General features: G+C 44.6%; 1 protein-coding gene across 15 annotated transcripts in view; it reads right to left on the reverse strand.

Annotated features, from left to right (window-relative positions):
* Window positions 1-1,211: 1,211 nt before the first annotated feature.
* Window positions 1,212-16,449, reverse strand: part of DOCK10 (dedicator of cytokinesis 10) — a 179,114-nt gene continuing 163,876 nt past the window's right edge. For 11 of the 15 annotated variants that reach the window (XM_053390053.1, XM_053390055.1, XM_053390057.1 and 8 more), the window contains 7 exons: window positions 9,903-10,049; window positions 8,216-8,426; window positions 5,881-6,071; window positions 4,852-4,952; window positions 4,439-4,577; window positions 3,173-3,248; window positions 1,212-1,810 (listed from right to left, as the gene is read on the reverse strand). In XM_053390053.1, coding sequence (XP_053246028.1) covers window positions 1,743-1,810; window positions 3,173-3,248; window positions 4,439-4,577; window positions 4,852-4,952; window positions 5,881-6,071; window positions 8,216-8,426; window positions 9,903-10,049 — 933 coding nt within the window. In that variant the 3' untranslated portion in view covers window positions 1,212-1,742. The remainder of the gene's footprint in view (window positions 1,811-3,172; window positions 3,249-4,438; window positions 4,578-4,851; window positions 4,953-5,880; window positions 6,072-8,215; window positions 8,427-9,902; window positions 10,050-16,449) is intronic. The other 4 variants (XM_053390058.1, XM_053390051.1, XM_053390054.1 and 1 more) reach the window with 1 other exon arrangement.

Consider the following 16,449-nt stretch of genomic DNA (forward strand, 5'->3'; position numbering starts at 1 on the left):
CAAGTGTATCTGAAGAAGTGTGCATGCACACGAAAGCTCATACCAAGAACTAACTTAGTTGGTCTTTAAGGTGCTACCGGAAGGAAAAAAAATTTTGTTTTGACTATGGCAGACCAACACGGCTACCTTTCTGTAACTCAACACATCTTGTTTGATCTCCATTACGTACTGCTCTCTACAGTCATACATACCTTCACTTATTCTTCCCTCTGTGTACACATATCACCCAACTTTTTCACATACTAAGCTACACATCCCATTCTTTACCTTCACAAATGCACCTACCAATCCATCAACACACACACACACACACACACACACACACCTCATACCACAGTTGCACACAAATACCCAACACAACCAGGAAGGGTACCACAAGCCCTTTTAAATCACAGCAAATTCATCCAACTTTGAAAGATAATCACCTTTCTAAATCAACTTCATCTCAGCAAGGGCTAGGAAGGTGTCAGCAACATTCAAAGGACTATCCCACAAGGGAACCTCATTTGCATCTCAACAATCCCAGCTCCTCACCTTTAAAGAAGGCAAAGTCTTCAAGCACAGTTTGGACAACTTCCTCACAAGGATGTTCCAGCTCTGAAATTCCTGCATTGAGCAGAAGGCTGGGCAGGAAGATCTACAACAGCGATGTTGTTGGACTCCAACACTCTCAAGGAGTGTAAAATCACATTTAACCCTCAAGCAAACCACCCTGGGCTTCTTGGAGGAGGGGCCAGATAAAAATGTGATAGATCAGAGATAGATCAACCCCAGCCAGCAAGGAAATCCAGTAACATCTGGAGAGTGTTTGGTTCCCCACTCCTGGAACAGGCAGAATTGTGTGTGAATGTACCTTAAGTTTATAACGCCAGAGTGGGAGGTGATCAATGCCTCCTGAGCCCAGCTGAGCCTGTAATCTGCTGGATGATCTGGAGATCTGCTGCACCTTAAACAGCTCATCCCAATGGATCTTACCATAGGATTGCCCCTCAATGAAGAACTTTTCATGCAGGGGAGAAAGGAGAATACAGTAGGCAGGGAAAGGTGAATGAAATTGAGTGCATGGATTCCTGAACAAAGCACTGCACACTGAAACACTTCTGTTGCAGGACCCAACTTGTATGGTGCATTCCCAATGGACATTGCAACATGCTGATGAATTCCCATATCACAAAGAAATAATTATCAGTAATTTTCTACACATAGACAAATATTTTAATATAATTGTATCTGAAACGTTATCCACATTTTAGTAATTATTAACTAAAAACTTTGTAAAAATGACATATTTTACACATCTTCTATTTACAATCGCAATATTCTTAAAGGTTATAAAACATCGACTTTTGACTTTTAAAATATATGTATACTAGGACTTGTATTAGATTATATTATCATTTACAGCAAGCGTAAGGCTTGTTGAGAAACCGAACTTTCAATGGAAATATCACGTTCAGTCTGTTTAATAAAGGCTGAACCATAATAAAGAAAACCATAGGAAATGTGCAAATATCAGGAAAGGCAAGAACATTAAAAATATCAAACTTACAATTAAAAAAAACAAAACACTGAAAATGTTCAATAAATTAAAACAATGCACCGCGTTTCATTTTCGTGGGATCCATCATGATTTTGCTTATTCAGAATAATCCCAGTTTTCTAGCAATCCGTCGAAAGTCAATTTCAGTCATCAAATGTCAGCACTGGAGGCAATCAGTGGCCCAGGTGGGCCTGTGATTGTTCTACTGATTGCATGGGAATAAGTTGGTTCCACTCCTTGCTGCTTTGCCGAATCCTCCTTGTACGTGATCTTTTAAAGAACAAGTTTTTTAAAAAGACTTATGAGATGCAGAAAAACTGGCAGAAATCAATACAATTGCACTATATTAAACACAGTTGTTCTAAAATATAACTTTCCAAGGATCGTACTGGATGGCAGTTACTGCCATATGAAAAGGAAGGCAAGCATGGGGCCTTTTGCCACCTTGCTCATTCCTCCCCCAGCCCCCTTCTGGAATCCTGTAAGGTGGAATGCTCCCTGAATAGAAAGCGGAAAGCAAAACACACTAACACCCCCCCCGCCAAAAAAACCCTGCCCTGATTCCAACTTTTGCTTCTGTCTTTGTAACATCACCATGCTGCTTCTCCTACAGAGAGAGGTTCAAGGTTCTTATATTAATTTACAAAGCCCTGAACAACTTAGGTCCAGGGTATCTTCAGGCGATGTCTGAACACTTCCTTATATTCCCAGCTCCATCACTGAGATAATCTGCAGGAGCCTTGTTGGTCATTTCCCAAATTGGTGATGCTCATTTGACAACAAGAAGAAACCGGTCCAGCACTGTGGAATACTCTGCCAATAGAGATTCAGCAGGTGCCTTTTGTACTACCCTTTAAATGCCTACTGGAAACTCCTCTATTCTGCCAGGCCTATGCGGGCAATTAAGAAGATCACTTTCCACAATGGTTCATTGATGTCTGGGTTTTTAAATATTTTTATATGTTTTTTGTTGCAGGTTTAATGTATCATTGCTGTAAATAACTTGGGCATTTTTCTTTTTGTGATGTAACAGTATAATAACAACAATAACAACAACAATTAAAAAAACACATGATTGCTATGGCACTTCTATGTCTCAAAACATGTATATGAATCTGGTTTGCTGTGATTATAGATCACATTTACCAAGTTAGGTAAAAATAATAGTGTTTGCGGGGCACAAATGTTCGAAAGAAATATTAATGCAAGTGAGAAGTGTGTGTATTAAAAAATAAACATAGGAAATGGGCCTCAGTTATAAGTCCCCAAAGGCCTAAACAAGAGTACACTGTATCCTATCCTTACATTTCTCTCTGATCCCATATTATGTCCTAAGCTCCTTAAAGGAAATGGTGACTCATGCCCATTCCCAGTGCTATTTTTCTAGAAAAAGAGGTGCTGGAGCTCACTACGAACTTTCCCCTTATTCTCTTAGAATGTCAATGGCATCCATCTGAGAGGTGCCGGAGCTGAGCTCTGGCTGAAAAAAGCCTTGCCCATTCCTATGCTACAAGAATCAAAACAGAGATGATGTCCTAAGTAGACAGTAAAAGTTGGGCTACACAGAAGACTAGCCAAGTGAGGATGTATGACAGTAAAGGAGCATGTAGACATAAAGAAAACCAAACATACCACTTTTGGCTATAGTATTGAGGGAAATGTTAGACAGTGAGGCAGAGAAGTTGTATAAGCAGTGACCATGACAGAGCTGTCAGAAAAAAGAGAGAGAGAGAGAAATGTTGATGAAGATGCCACTGCCATGGAAGGCACAAACAATGTGACAATGATCAACGCAATGAGCAACCCCCAAAGCCCAGGCGAGAAAATGCAGTTAAGGGCTATTTGTGGTCGAGACACACACATTATACTTGGATGCGGTAAAATTACAACAGGAGAGTTGACCTTTTCAGTTTGCATGGTTAATATATGTGCTGAGGTGGTGAAAGCTGAGATCTACCAAGCAAGCTTAAAGGGGTAACCCTATACCCAGGCATCTCCCATGGCTGTCTGCTCACTCGGGTGCTCTAGGAGGGCAGGACTCTTGGGGTATGCAAGTGGGAGAGGTGCCACTGCCAGGGTGTAGGAGGCAGTCAGTTGGCTCAGGCCTCCTCAGATGCAACCCAGTGGGGCTGGCATAATGGGCAGAACAGCAGGAAGGTGATGGGTGATATCACTGAGGATGCTGTACCTGAATGGGGGTGGGCTTCCCTCCTTTTACAGTGCAGATTTGAACCTGGAGCCTGCTGTGAGACCTGAGATGTGCCAGCAGGCTAGGGTTCTTCCTGCAGGCTGTATTGACAGGTGGGACAGAGACAGGGATGTGTTGCTAGGGCATAAGGAAAAGTCTAATGGACAACATGTTGGGCTGCATTTCTTTTGCTGATCAGTGTTGATCTTACTTGAATCCTAGTGAGATGTGAGGAAAAGGCAGGGTGTGTGTGTCTGGGGCCTGGAGGTTAAGATCACAAGAAGAGCCTGCTGGACCAGGCCCATGGCCCATCTAGTCCAGCGTCCTGTTCTCACAGTGGCCAACCAGATGCCTGTGCGGAAGCTCTCAAGGAGGACCTGAGCACCAGAGCCCTCTCTCCTGTGGTTTCCAGCAATATTCAGAAGTATTACTTCTGACCATAGAGGCAGAGCATGCTAGGTTTTGTAGGATGAGGATGAGGAGTGGAGATGGGGGTGTCTGCAGCCAGGAATTGCTCTCCAAGTGAAGGAGGTTTGGGAGTTGGAAGACCTGTCCCTTCCTTTCCAGCTGGACTTCCAACCCCCATTCCCCAGGTTCTTCTCCAAGCCACACACAGGCTGCCTCCTGTAACATCTCTAATGCCGTAGGAATAAGAGAAATAAAATCGGTCCAAGCCATCAGCCACAAGGAGATTAATCAGAATCGCCAACCTGTTCATTCATAACTTCAGAAAGCTCACTGAGCATATCCTTGTAATGAGATTTCATTTCTTCCTGGTATTCCAGCTGGTCCTCCTTAATCAGCCGCTCATTAACTTCCAGAGCTTGTCCGCATGCATCTGCAAACTGCCTGCATAGCACAGGAAATGCCACATTTTTAATATCTAGGCAATGCAAAACAGTATTCTTCTCTCATTATGGATTTAAACAGTGATGGAGACAGACACAACTGAACTTCAAGGGATTTCTCTCTCTGCGTATGAACTGAAGAATGCGGTTCTGTGTTTGCCGCTTGGTGCTTTGTCAGGCTTTGTTTAACGTTAAGTCAAATAGCTTTAGTTTCATTTGCTGAACATTTCTTAAAGGAGTGATTGCCTTGCTGTCTCTGGAATGGAAAAGCTTACCTGAAGATTTCCTTCAAAAGTTTAACTTGGTTGTCTGGGTACTTCTTTGCATTTGTTTCCTCAAGGAAAGCTCGCGCATAAGCCATTGGTCCTGCATTTACCTGAAAGATAAAACATGCTGCTTTTTAACAAGGAAGGGCAAAGCTGGAGAAAGTCCTATGCTATCTTATCTTGTGCAGATGTGCCATTTCTTTTCATTTATTCAACAGGATTTCTGTTCTGCTTAATTGTCCACACCTTTAAGCTGGGGACGGACGGACGGACTTGGCTCTCAGGCCTCCCCATGTGCCCTGCCAGGCTGTTTCGGGGAAGACATGCCTGTCCACTTTACACCTGACTTCATACATGACATCAGGTGTGGAGAGGGATGCCAAAGGAACAGTCATGAGCTTAAAAGTTTTTCTAAATCCTGTTCTGTTACCTAGAATGAATCCAAATTCCACCTGAGGTGGCAGAAACTGTCAGCCTCAGGTTGAAAACAGTTTGCTTAAACAGCAATGCAATGCAAGGTCTAGGATAGGAATCCTGGTAGGAACTTGCATAACTTCCTATAGGTCTCAAGCTTCTCTCTTTCTCTTTCTCTTTTTCCTTTCTTTATTTCTATTTTTTTCCCCTCTTCTTTGTTTATTTCAAATTTTACTGTAATATGGAAAATTTTTAATAAAACCTTTTACATAAAAAGGGATGCCCTGTGTTTGTCCATTTCCAGCTGCTATAGTACAAAACATTTTATTATATATATATATTTTAAAAATAGGTAACAATTTATCTACTTGCTTGTAACCTATAGGGGACATTGTGGTTTTAGCCTTATAATATTTTCATGCATACTGCAGTCTTCAAAAGGTGAGAGATTTTTGGTGTTGTCGGCACATACTTCAGGTTTAGATTGTGGTAGCTTTTAATTATGAGCAATAAAGTCCATAACAGAATAATGACAAAAAAAGTGGAGATTTTGTTCCTTTTGATGACGCGTAATCTGAAATGTTGAAATCCTTAAGCCTCAGTGAAGGACCAAGCCATATTTACCTTAACACTGACACTTCCTTGTAGTTTCAATTGTAGCCTAATCATATCTACTTCCTCCATTGTGCAAAGCTGATTGAGTTCCAAAATCTTCTTAGACATCTCATCAATGGCTACTTCAATGGGGTTCAGCTCTGTGCTTGTTTGGCTTATGACCTGTATTCTTTTCTTCACATAAGGGAATAAATGGCTGGCTGCATGCAAACACAAGAGGGCACGTTTAAGGAAAATTCCCCTTCTCCTGCAGTCAGGGCATTAATCTCACATATTCACAATTAAAATGCAGCCATCATTCATGCAGTGCTTATGTAATAAATCCATTTACTGGACTTTCAGTATTTTTAAAAAATGTTCTGAATACTGATGAACACAATACACAAACTGCATCACTACACACCAGAGTTTATTCTCAGAGTAAAAGAACGACATCATTCCTAATCTAGAACTTTATTTTTAATTTATTCTCCAGTAAATTAGGAGATGGGAAAATAATAAGATTAATAAATTTATTATACCCCTCCCATCTGACTGGGTTGTCCCAGCCACTCTGAAAACAAAAATAGAGAGGGAAAGGAAAACAAACAAACAAAAACATCAAGCATTAAAAACTTCCCCAAACATGGTGGGATGGAATTCAATGTCATGCTCTTTCAGTCGCTACATCTGCATAAACTGTGTAGCTTGCCAGTTTGAACTGCCCCTCTTTCCTTTTCAGTGGGTTCTCCAGACTTCCCCAAGCTAAGCTCAGGGGGGCGTGGGGGGAGGAGGCCCTGTTGCACAAAGGGAAGTCCTTGCACAGGGCTTCTACTGATGGGGATGCTAAGAGGAAACCTGTCCAGCATGATTAACTCTAAAGAAGCTTCAGTAAAACATCTTGGAGGTCCCAGGCCACAGAGAGGTTAGGCTGGCCTCAACCAGAGCCAGGGCTTTTTCAGCTGTGGCTCCGATCTGGTGGAACCCTCTGTCACAAGAGACTAGGGCCCTGCAGGACTTGACATCTTTCCGCAAGGCCTGCAAGACAGAGCTACTTCCACCAGGCCTTTGGCCAGGGCACAGCCTGACTCCCTCCTTTGGCAGTCTTCACAGAACTCTAGCCCAATGGTTGCCATCAATTTGATTTGAATTAATTTTATAATGAAATGTTTTTAGAATGTTGTATTATTTTATTGTTGTTAGCTGCCCTGAGCCCTGCTTCGGCTGGGGAGGACGGGATATAAATAAAAAAATTATTATTTATTATAGAAACAGCAACCTTACCAAAAAGGAGTAGTTTTTGATCCAGGCTATGTTAATCAGCGGGTGGCGCTGTGATCTAAACCACAGAGCCTAGGGCTTGCCGATCAGAAGGTCGGCGGTTTGAATCCCAGTGACGGGGTGAGCTCCCATTGCTTGGCCCCTGCTCCTGTCAACCTAGCAGTTTGAAAGCATGTCAAAGTGCAAGTAGATAAATAGGTACCTCTCTGGTGGGAAGGTAAACGGCGTTTCAGTGTGCTGCTCTGGTTCGCCAGAAGCGGCTTAGTCATGCTGGCCACATTACCTGGAAGCTGTACGCCGGCTCCCTCGGCCAGTAAAGCGAGATGAGCGCCGCAACCCCAGAGCCGTCCGCAACTGGACTTAACGGTCAGGGGTCCCTTTCTCTTTATGTTAATCACTTTAGGCTGCTATCTTATGCCCACTTAACTGGGAGTAAGTCCTATGGAACGTGATGGGAATTTTGAGTAGACACGTACAGGAAATCAGTGGGACAAAATTGATCACAGCTAGCTCAGTGGGCAGTCAACAGAACTAAAGAGTGTCCAACACAGGCCTGCATCCTATCCAACTTGGATGGCAAAATAGCATCTTTCCACCTTTGCTCAATTTTGCAGAAACCTCTCTGTATTTGCTTGCTAATGCCCTACAGGTTTTGTTTGTTTGCAGTGCTGAGAATGTGGAATAGCTTTCACTTTTGTTTCAGTAGGCATGTCCAAGATATTGCCTCTCTGCTCCCTCCCCCCCGCAGTGGTTGTTTATTTTTGTTTATTTAAAAAAAAATACATGGATTATTTAATATGAGTTTTATAGGCTTTGTGTATTGAAGTTCTAAGGCACAGTACTATATTTGGTATAGGAAAGTGAGATCCAGATTGTAGGAACAAATAAGCTTTGCTGAACCAATAACTCACACAATTTTAACAAAAGCAATGAAGAACTTTGGTCCTGGGGGGAAAAAAAGGTCATGTGCCAAATGTCCTAAAAACAAAGATTCCCTCCTGAAACTATACATTCCTGAGCGCAACCTTTGGCAGCTCCACAACAAGCCTCCCTTGTCCACTAAATAATGCAACAACCATCATACTTGTCAGAATGGTCCTTCTCTTGCATTGCTCTTCCACCCCTCCGTGTTTCTTCCCTGACAACGTGAAGGGTGTTTCAAACACAAAGCGATTGATGTTGTGATGCATTTCAAAGTCGGTCTTCCGCTCCTCGGCTTCTTTCTCTTCAAAGAAGGGTGTGACGTATGTCACTTGGATGTAAGCGTATTTCGGATCTAAGTCTTTGGGGTTAACCTGGACAGGCACGGCGAATGAAATGAAACAGCTGAGATCAGAATGGGGAGTATGACCAAACATTAATTAAAGACAGATATAGCAACAAATGGTAGTGGGGATGGGCGGCGGTGGAGGGAGGCGCAAACAACCCCATCCCTTTTCTTTTAAAAGAAAAGAATGGCAGTGGTTTATATAGCCTTGTGCTCTTTGCAGTCGACAGGGTGCACATGAATTTTGTACTTGGGCATTTCTACTGACTAAAGTGCATGTGGGGGGAGTGTTCTCATGACAGAAAGTGAAAGGCAACAATCCCTAAGGAAGGCTTTCTTGGTGGCAGTTCCACCATGATTCAACCCTTCACTTGGAAGTTAGACATGCAAACTCCTCCTGCTTGCACTTCGATTTGGTGCGTGAGGTTAAGCTACCCAACGAGTTATTTGTAGAATTGTACATTGTTTTAATTGCTTTCAATATTGTATCTTTATATTGTAAACTTATGGTTGCAAAGTTTCAACAACATAATGTTGTAAGCTTATGGTGAACGGCAGGTAATAAATAATAACAGCAGCAGCAACAACAACAATGTCTGAGGTTGTATGTCTGAGATTATTTTTTAAATATCTAATTTCAAGCACGTCATTTCAAGTCTTCTGAATGGAAAAGAGTAAGCAAGCAAATCAGAGGAAACTCCAAATACAATTCATCCCTAAATCTTTATCTTCATCCAGCCTTCCATACCACCTCTGGCAAGCTACTGAGACCAAGTAAACTGCAGCCATGTGAGAGGAAGAGCTCTTTTGAAATATAGGTGCTCATGGATCTCTCATTCTCAGCAATAGCCTAGTGTAGCTCTCCCCAATCTGATGGCCTCCTAATCTTTGTTGGACTACAACTCCCATCATTGGCCAAGCTGGCTGGGGCTGATGGGAGTTGTAGTCCATAAGGCACCAGCTTGGGAAAGTCTGGCCTAGCAAGTACCAAAAGTGGAAGGGGCACCAGGCCCTCACTCCTCTAGTCCTTCATTGTACAGAAAGATTTTACCAAGTGTTTTCTTATAGTGGGTTGCCTCCAATTAAATCCTACCCACTGAAATGAATGGATAGGAGTAAGTTAGGTTGATTAATTCCAGCTGGTCTACTCTCTGGATGCAACCGCATTTCAATACATTTGGCAATGAACAATAAACTTTCCTTTATTTGCTGGTTAGCGGAATTAGCCCCTGACCTGCTCATTTAAGTATTATGAACTACTACATGCTAACAAGGGAACAGCACTATGATTACTAAGGTGTGCTAGAAATCAACATCCTTTCACGTCCAGAATCTTTGAGGACAATCCATCATGACTTTTTCCTTTGCAAATCCCAGTGAAATGCTGAGAGCCACATAAGAATGTGTTTCAGCACATATTCCATTTATTTCAGTGGGGCCTGTGCAGCAGAACTTCCAGCTACCTCGTGCTCAGAGTCTCGGCGGCGCTAATTTTTTTCCGTACCTTGTTTGAGTCTTGGATTATTTTCACATTGTCCGCTCCGAACTTATCTGCATAAAGCTTCAGCAATCTCTGTGAGATCTCAGACAGGCCTGTTAATTTGGGCTCTTTGTAGATATATTCCTTGCCCTCCTCTTCTTCAAAAAAGCCCTATTTAAAATACAAACCATAATAGTTAAGAGGAAAGTAAGCAAGGCAACACTTCCAAGCAATCCACTGTGGATGGAAGGTGTAACATATCTAATTGATAAGGGACAAAAAGCAAACCACACACACCAGCTTATCTGAATGCTGCAGCGTGTGCTTGATGAAGGAATGGGAGGCAAGAAAACCAAACTCTGTATATTAGCACAGGATGAATCTAAGCTTTTTACCAGTGGGACAAAACTCTGATGTGAAATGCGAAAGAAAATCTCTTTGGAGAGCGAACTACTAGTCAGTACAGTATAATAGGGGCACCCGCATTTTGTGGAGACTGCACCACCGTGTGGTGCAATCCAGTAATTGTCACAGGAGATGTGAAATAATCTCACAGCGCCATTAATATATGTTCAACCCACTATTCAGCGAAAAATAAACAGAACGGGGGGAAAGTCTGCAATTAAAAGTAGTACAAAATGCTTTAGAAGCATGTTAGGGGTTAACAGTCAACTCTAAACAGAATTTAGTGGGTGGAAAAGCTGACTGGACACAGTAGGATTTGGTTGTGAGTAAACATACACAGGCTTGTGTTGTTAGTCTACTGAAGTTTCTCAAACTTGGGTCTCCAGCTGTTGTTGGATTACAACTCCCATCATCCCTAGCTAGCAGGACCAGTGGTCAGGGATGATGGGAGTTGTAGTAAGTGTGGATAAGCCCGAAGCCTGACTATGTGCTATAGTAATGGAGGGCAAGAACTTGACAGAGGACTGCCATGTTTCTCAATATGTGAAGTTTTGCAGTAAAAGCAGTAACAAAGCTGACTCCGGATATATTCCTATGAAGTGCTGTGCCACTATTGAATCCTTCCTTTGTGCCTCCTCCGCATGTTTACAGAATCCTCAAGCTCATCAGGAAGGATCCTGATGTAGGAAGAAAATGTGTTTCCTTTCACCGTTCTTTTTGTGTTGGGGTGACTCATTCACTCTGACTCTCCTGGCAGGCAAACATTTGGAGGTGGCAATTAAGAAGTCAGCAGCTCTGTGAAAACTTTACGGTTTTCAAAACACCCTTAGGTACACATAATTGCACCTATTTTACAGAACTTGAGTGAAGCATTATTTTTGTCTATTGTTCAGGCTGGCTTATGAATAGTGAAGTCTAACACATAGTTTTTCTGTGAGCCCCAGAAATCCTCATTTAGGAATTTTGTATTTCAGATCTGTGTTTGTGAACCATAGAATTGGAGTCTTCTGTGGGTTTTTCATCAAATGCATTCTTGCCAAAAAAGAGCTGGTTGTGGTTCGAGGACCCGACCCCCACAATGTGAAATGAATACACAAGGACACGTGATACAGTGGTGCCTCGCAAGTCAAAATTAATCCGTTCCGCGAGTCTCTTCGTCTTGCGGTTTTTTTCGTCTTGCGAAGCACAGCTATTAGCGGCTTAGCGGCTACAGGTATAAACTCGTTCCCGCAACTGCAAGCCTCGACCCCTAGGGAGCATCTGGCCATTGCATAAGCCTCGTCCGGCCTCTTAAGCAGTCCCTCCTGACGCGCTTACATAACACAAGCCCCGACCGCCACCATCCCAGCGACCCCGGAAGATAAGATCTGCAGCAAGCACCCCGCACCTCCGATCCCGGGGATCGCTCAGCCAAAGCGTCCCCGGACACCTGTCCCGCCGTGCCTTTGCGCAGCGCTCTGCAGAGCGGAGTGAGCCATCCCAGCGACCCCGGAAGATAAGATCTGCAGCAAGCACCTCGCACCTCCGATCCCGGGGCGCGCTCAGCCAAAGCGTCCCCCGACACCTGTCCCACCGCGCCTTTGCGCAGAGCTCTGCAGAGCGGAGCAATGAGCCCGGCCGATCGCAGGCAAGGCAAGCAGCGGCGAAAGCGGAGAGAGCGAGGCCCAGAGGGAGGAGTCTCTGGCAACGCCATCGACGGCCCCGCTGCAGCTTCGTGTCCTGGAGCCCTCCGGCTGCCGACTGCCTTTATTTTGCTGCAGGAGCCTCCTCTGCACCGGGATCCTTGCGCGCTCCCTCCGTCTCTCCATGCCTTTTAGGTGAGAGGCGTGCTCGGGCTGACTTTGGACGACCCACAGCAGGGCTTCCCTCGGCCACGCGACTGGAGCTCGCCTTTGCGGTCACTTTGACAGGCGATGGCGCCACCCTCAGCCTCGGTTCGGGGGCACCGGCTGCTGGCAAATGGGTGCCCCCTTCTTCCCTTGACAGGGATCATCTCCCCCCCGCTTCCTCGGAGATGGGCAGGCAAAACTTTTCATGTCCCCCCCCACCCAGTCTGCCGTCCTCGGGATCTAGTGGTCGCCGCGTGCGCTAAGAGCGCAGACGGGGAAATCCCACCCCGAGCCGGGTGTCGGCGCCAGGTCCCCTCCCAGTTCTAAGGCTGAAGCCTAGGAACTTTTCGAAGCGGCGTGGGGCAGCATCACCACCGGCTGTGTTTCCGGACGCTAATAATGTATCGATTGCTATTACTATTAGATTCCCCGCTGCTGCATAGATAGATTGGCGGTGAAAGCGGTTTGCACGCGGCGTGGATCAAGCCCTTCGTCTTGCGAAGCAAGCCCATAGGGAAAATCGTCTTACGAAGCGATGCAAAAACGGAAAACCCTTTCGTCTAGCGGGTTTTTCGTTTTGCGAGGCATTCGTCTTGCGGGGCACCACTGTATAAGGTTAATGGGCAAGGAAAGGCCACAACTTTATTGATTACAGCAGTGAAAAGGTATTGGCTTAGGCATTGGATCTCAAAACAAGTGGGTTTATTCACCAGTAGGTGGAGCCTGTTGATGCTAATCCAACTATAGGCTCACCCCTGATGTCACCGAGGGTCGTGCCATGGCCTCCCGCCAAGCAGGCATCGGACAGAATACACAACCGCCAGATTCCTTTAACGGAATACCCCAAAATTGAAGGCATAGACGATGGCCACACCTAGCCCTTCGACACACCACAACACATTATTCCAATGCCTAACCTACCCACCAATACCACAAAAGTTGTGACGATTGCTACGAGGTAGGCGAAAAAACCAAAAGGCCTAATGCCAAATGGAAAAACTCCTACCAGGCCCCCTGGACAACCAGGGCGACCAACCTAAGGTCCATAGCAAGGCCAATGACCTAAGCCCTAACTCAAAGGGAGTGGAGGGTGGGTGACTCGCGACGAGACGATGGCGAAGAATGAGGCCGGGGAGAGGCTGGCGCTGCAGCAAAAAGGCTGCTGAGCATGCCCCCTCGGAGGCACCTGGTTGGGTGCCTGCCGAGGGGCGTGGGCGCCAGCCAGGAGAGGTGGAGGCAGGGGGCTAACGCCCCCTGCTAGGGGCGGTGCTCGGGCTCCCGCCCACAACCACTCCCCTCTCTTCCAGGGAGGAGAGTCCTTACATAGAAATACTAATGTCTGTACATACATGAGTACTAAATAAGTCATATGATAGCAGTTCTGCTTCTTTTTAAAAGAGTCATTGTTGACCAAGAAGCTTTCTCATAAGGTATTACTAAACAACATGTTTTAAACCTGTGAAATTTCTGCAGTTTTCTGGGAAGATTTACTTTTTTCATTTTCTTAGGTTTAGCTCTCTCGATGTTTTTGAACTGGACTGTGAAGTTGAGTATGTTTGGGCACCAACATTTCAGTATAAACTGCTGGCTTGCTAAGCATAATGAGCAGCCTCTGATATATAATATTGCCTGGGAAGGAGAACCTGCAAGTTCACAATCACCATGACGACAAGGTGTTGACGCTAACTCAAAGAAAGTATTTCGAAGCCTCAAATAATTTTGAAATAAACACCTTCAAAATCAGGAACAGGGAACCTGTGGTCCTCCAGATGTTGTTGAATTTCACCTTCCACAAACTGTGACCACTGGTTGGTGGGGGATGATGGGAGCTGGAAGTCCAACAACATCTGGGGGGCAGCAGATTCCCATCCTTGCTTAGGTGAACAGAACTGCTACAAGATGAAGATCTCCTTGCCACTCGATAAATGGGTGCACTGAAATATTTAACGCGTAGAAAGGTGTTGGGCGATATCACATACTACAATAGATTTTCCATACATGAACACAACTTTAAAGTCCACTCTTCCATTTTTTTTTTTGTCTTTTTCACATTGCCCTACCTTTCATAAATCAAAGCTGCAGATTGAGCAAAAATTAAAAATGACAACTGGCTGGTTCTTTGGCTTTTACATCTGAAACCAGAAAAGCAAGGGCCAAAGTCATTCCCTGTCCATTCCCAGCTTTTTGCACTGGGTTTTGCACTTGTGATTCCCCCTGAACAGCTTGTTTCCAGCCACATAAGAATGTTTTATTTCAAGTCTGGCAACAGCAACAGGGTCTGGAAGAAGGTGTAACAGCAGCCCATTGATGATTACAGAAAAACCTCTCGTAGTCCTTTCTGCCTCATAACCATTTATTTATTGCCTCCTCCTCCTCCTCTTACTTGCCAAAATGGCTCTTAATCAGTTGGCATACAGCAAGGGATAGCCTTGTGGCTTGTATTACAGTCTCTTCTTTTCTGCCCTGAGTTACATCACCTGGGCTCCGCTGAAAGTAAGTTTAATAGAAGCATCTGCCTCCTTGAGAGAGGGGACAATTCTGAGGGCTTTCCTTGTGTCAAAAGAGTGAGCAGGTGAGACTGGGGTTAAGCACAGGACTTGCATCCAGGAGAGCCTGTGGTTGGCTGTCCACATCGCCAGCCACATGGGCTCTTCTGCCTATCTGCCGGGATGTCCCCTTGGAATGCAAAGGCTTCCTTGTTCCTTCATCTCTTGGTCAGGTAGGTGAGGTATAGATTGGGCCTGGAACAGCAGTGTAGCTCCTCCTAGACATGCCTGTTTTCCCTCGCCATCTTCCCTCTTGATTTGTTTTCTGCTTTAGCCCTGATCTCTCACCCTGTCCCCAGCCTTATGTGCTTCCTACAAGGTATCTCTGGATTCTGGTTTTGAAGGTCCCAGCCGACTGGGCCTACCTCCTCCCTTACTGGTTGATCACTGGAGGTCCAAGGTTCTCTTCCACCACCCTCATTTCCACCACTGCCATTTCAGTGCAGCCTCCTCTCTCTCTCCTCCCATCTTGTAGGCAGGCAGGGGCCAAATGCAACCTTCTCCATTTGGCCCTCAGGACTTTCCCCAGGTCACAGCCACTCTTTCCAGGATGCTTTCCCCACCAGCCATGCTTTGCACCTCTAGTTTGGCTGGACTACGCCCTTCAATTTTGAATACGTTCCAGATATGCAAACAACCAACAACATCTAGAGGTCCAGAGGCACCCTATTTTTGGTCTGCAGTTATATTCTGGAAGATTTCTGGCCTCTTGAGCATTTATTTGAGGAGCTGCGCAGAGATAGGTATCTAAGTTGGGCAATAAACCCAACAATTCATGGCAACAATGCCATGCGTGCACAAGACCCTGAAATAGTTTCACTGTGGGTGGGGATGGAGATAACTATAAATACCTTCTTAGCTCTGCAAATACATAACTGGCAAATCTGCTTGCAGTGGACATTTCAGTGAAAAGGAGACATGGCCTGAACCTGTTTCCTCTGGACAGAGGAACAGGATTAAGCCTCAAGTATGTAAACAGCAAAGAAACAGCTGTAATTTCAGAAAGCAGAACAAAAGAATTAGTTTTGCAAGATGCGACACGGCATATAAATGAGTGAAAGCAATGTCATTTTACCTCTCACACTGAATGCTAAAGCACTTGAAGTTAGGGTTAACTCATACAGGGAAGACAATGAGTAAGAAGAATTAAAGAAAAAGCATGCAAAAGAATAGACAACTTACCACAGCCTTGAATAAGACCAAGAGAAGAAAAGAGCAAATTTCTGCATTAAAACCTAATTAGCAGACAGAATGATTCAGATCAATCTGTTCTTTACACACCTCCTCTTTTCATTAGATTAGGGGGAATTGTTTGCCTGGAGAGCACTCTCTCAGAGAGCATGCTTAGTCCCCTGACCCAACTGGTGTATAGCAGAGGCAAGCATAAGCACACACTACACCAATACAAGCATGCAGAAAGAGCACGTGCTCCAAGACTACTCTACAATGTACTGCAGAGAGCATCAGAGGCAAGCTAGAAAGCAAAGCCAGAGAGTCTATGAGAAATACAACTAATGCAGGGATGTGGATTTCAGGCCACATAGGAAAAAAAATACATCTTGATGGCTTAAAACTATTTTGCAGTTGTAGTAGGGATAATTTTGGATAACATGACAAACGTCAAGTGGCAGGAGGAATCGCCAGAGGATAAAGGTGGTATTTGTATCCCCTTTTCTCTGTTTCCCATTAGAAAATGTGCATATCTCTTTTATCTCCGAGTAAACAATTGAAATGATGAGACTGGCTATTGGGTCCGTTGATGCCACAAAAGTTGAAAGTGATAGACCTGCC

The sequence above is a fragment of the Podarcis raffonei genome, chromosome 5 (assembly GCF_027172205.1).
Source record: "Podarcis raffonei isolate rPodRaf1 chromosome 5, rPodRaf1.pri, whole genome shotgun sequence".
Taxonomy (NCBI): Eukaryota; Metazoa; Chordata; class Lepidosauria; order Squamata; family Lacertidae; genus Podarcis; species Podarcis raffonei.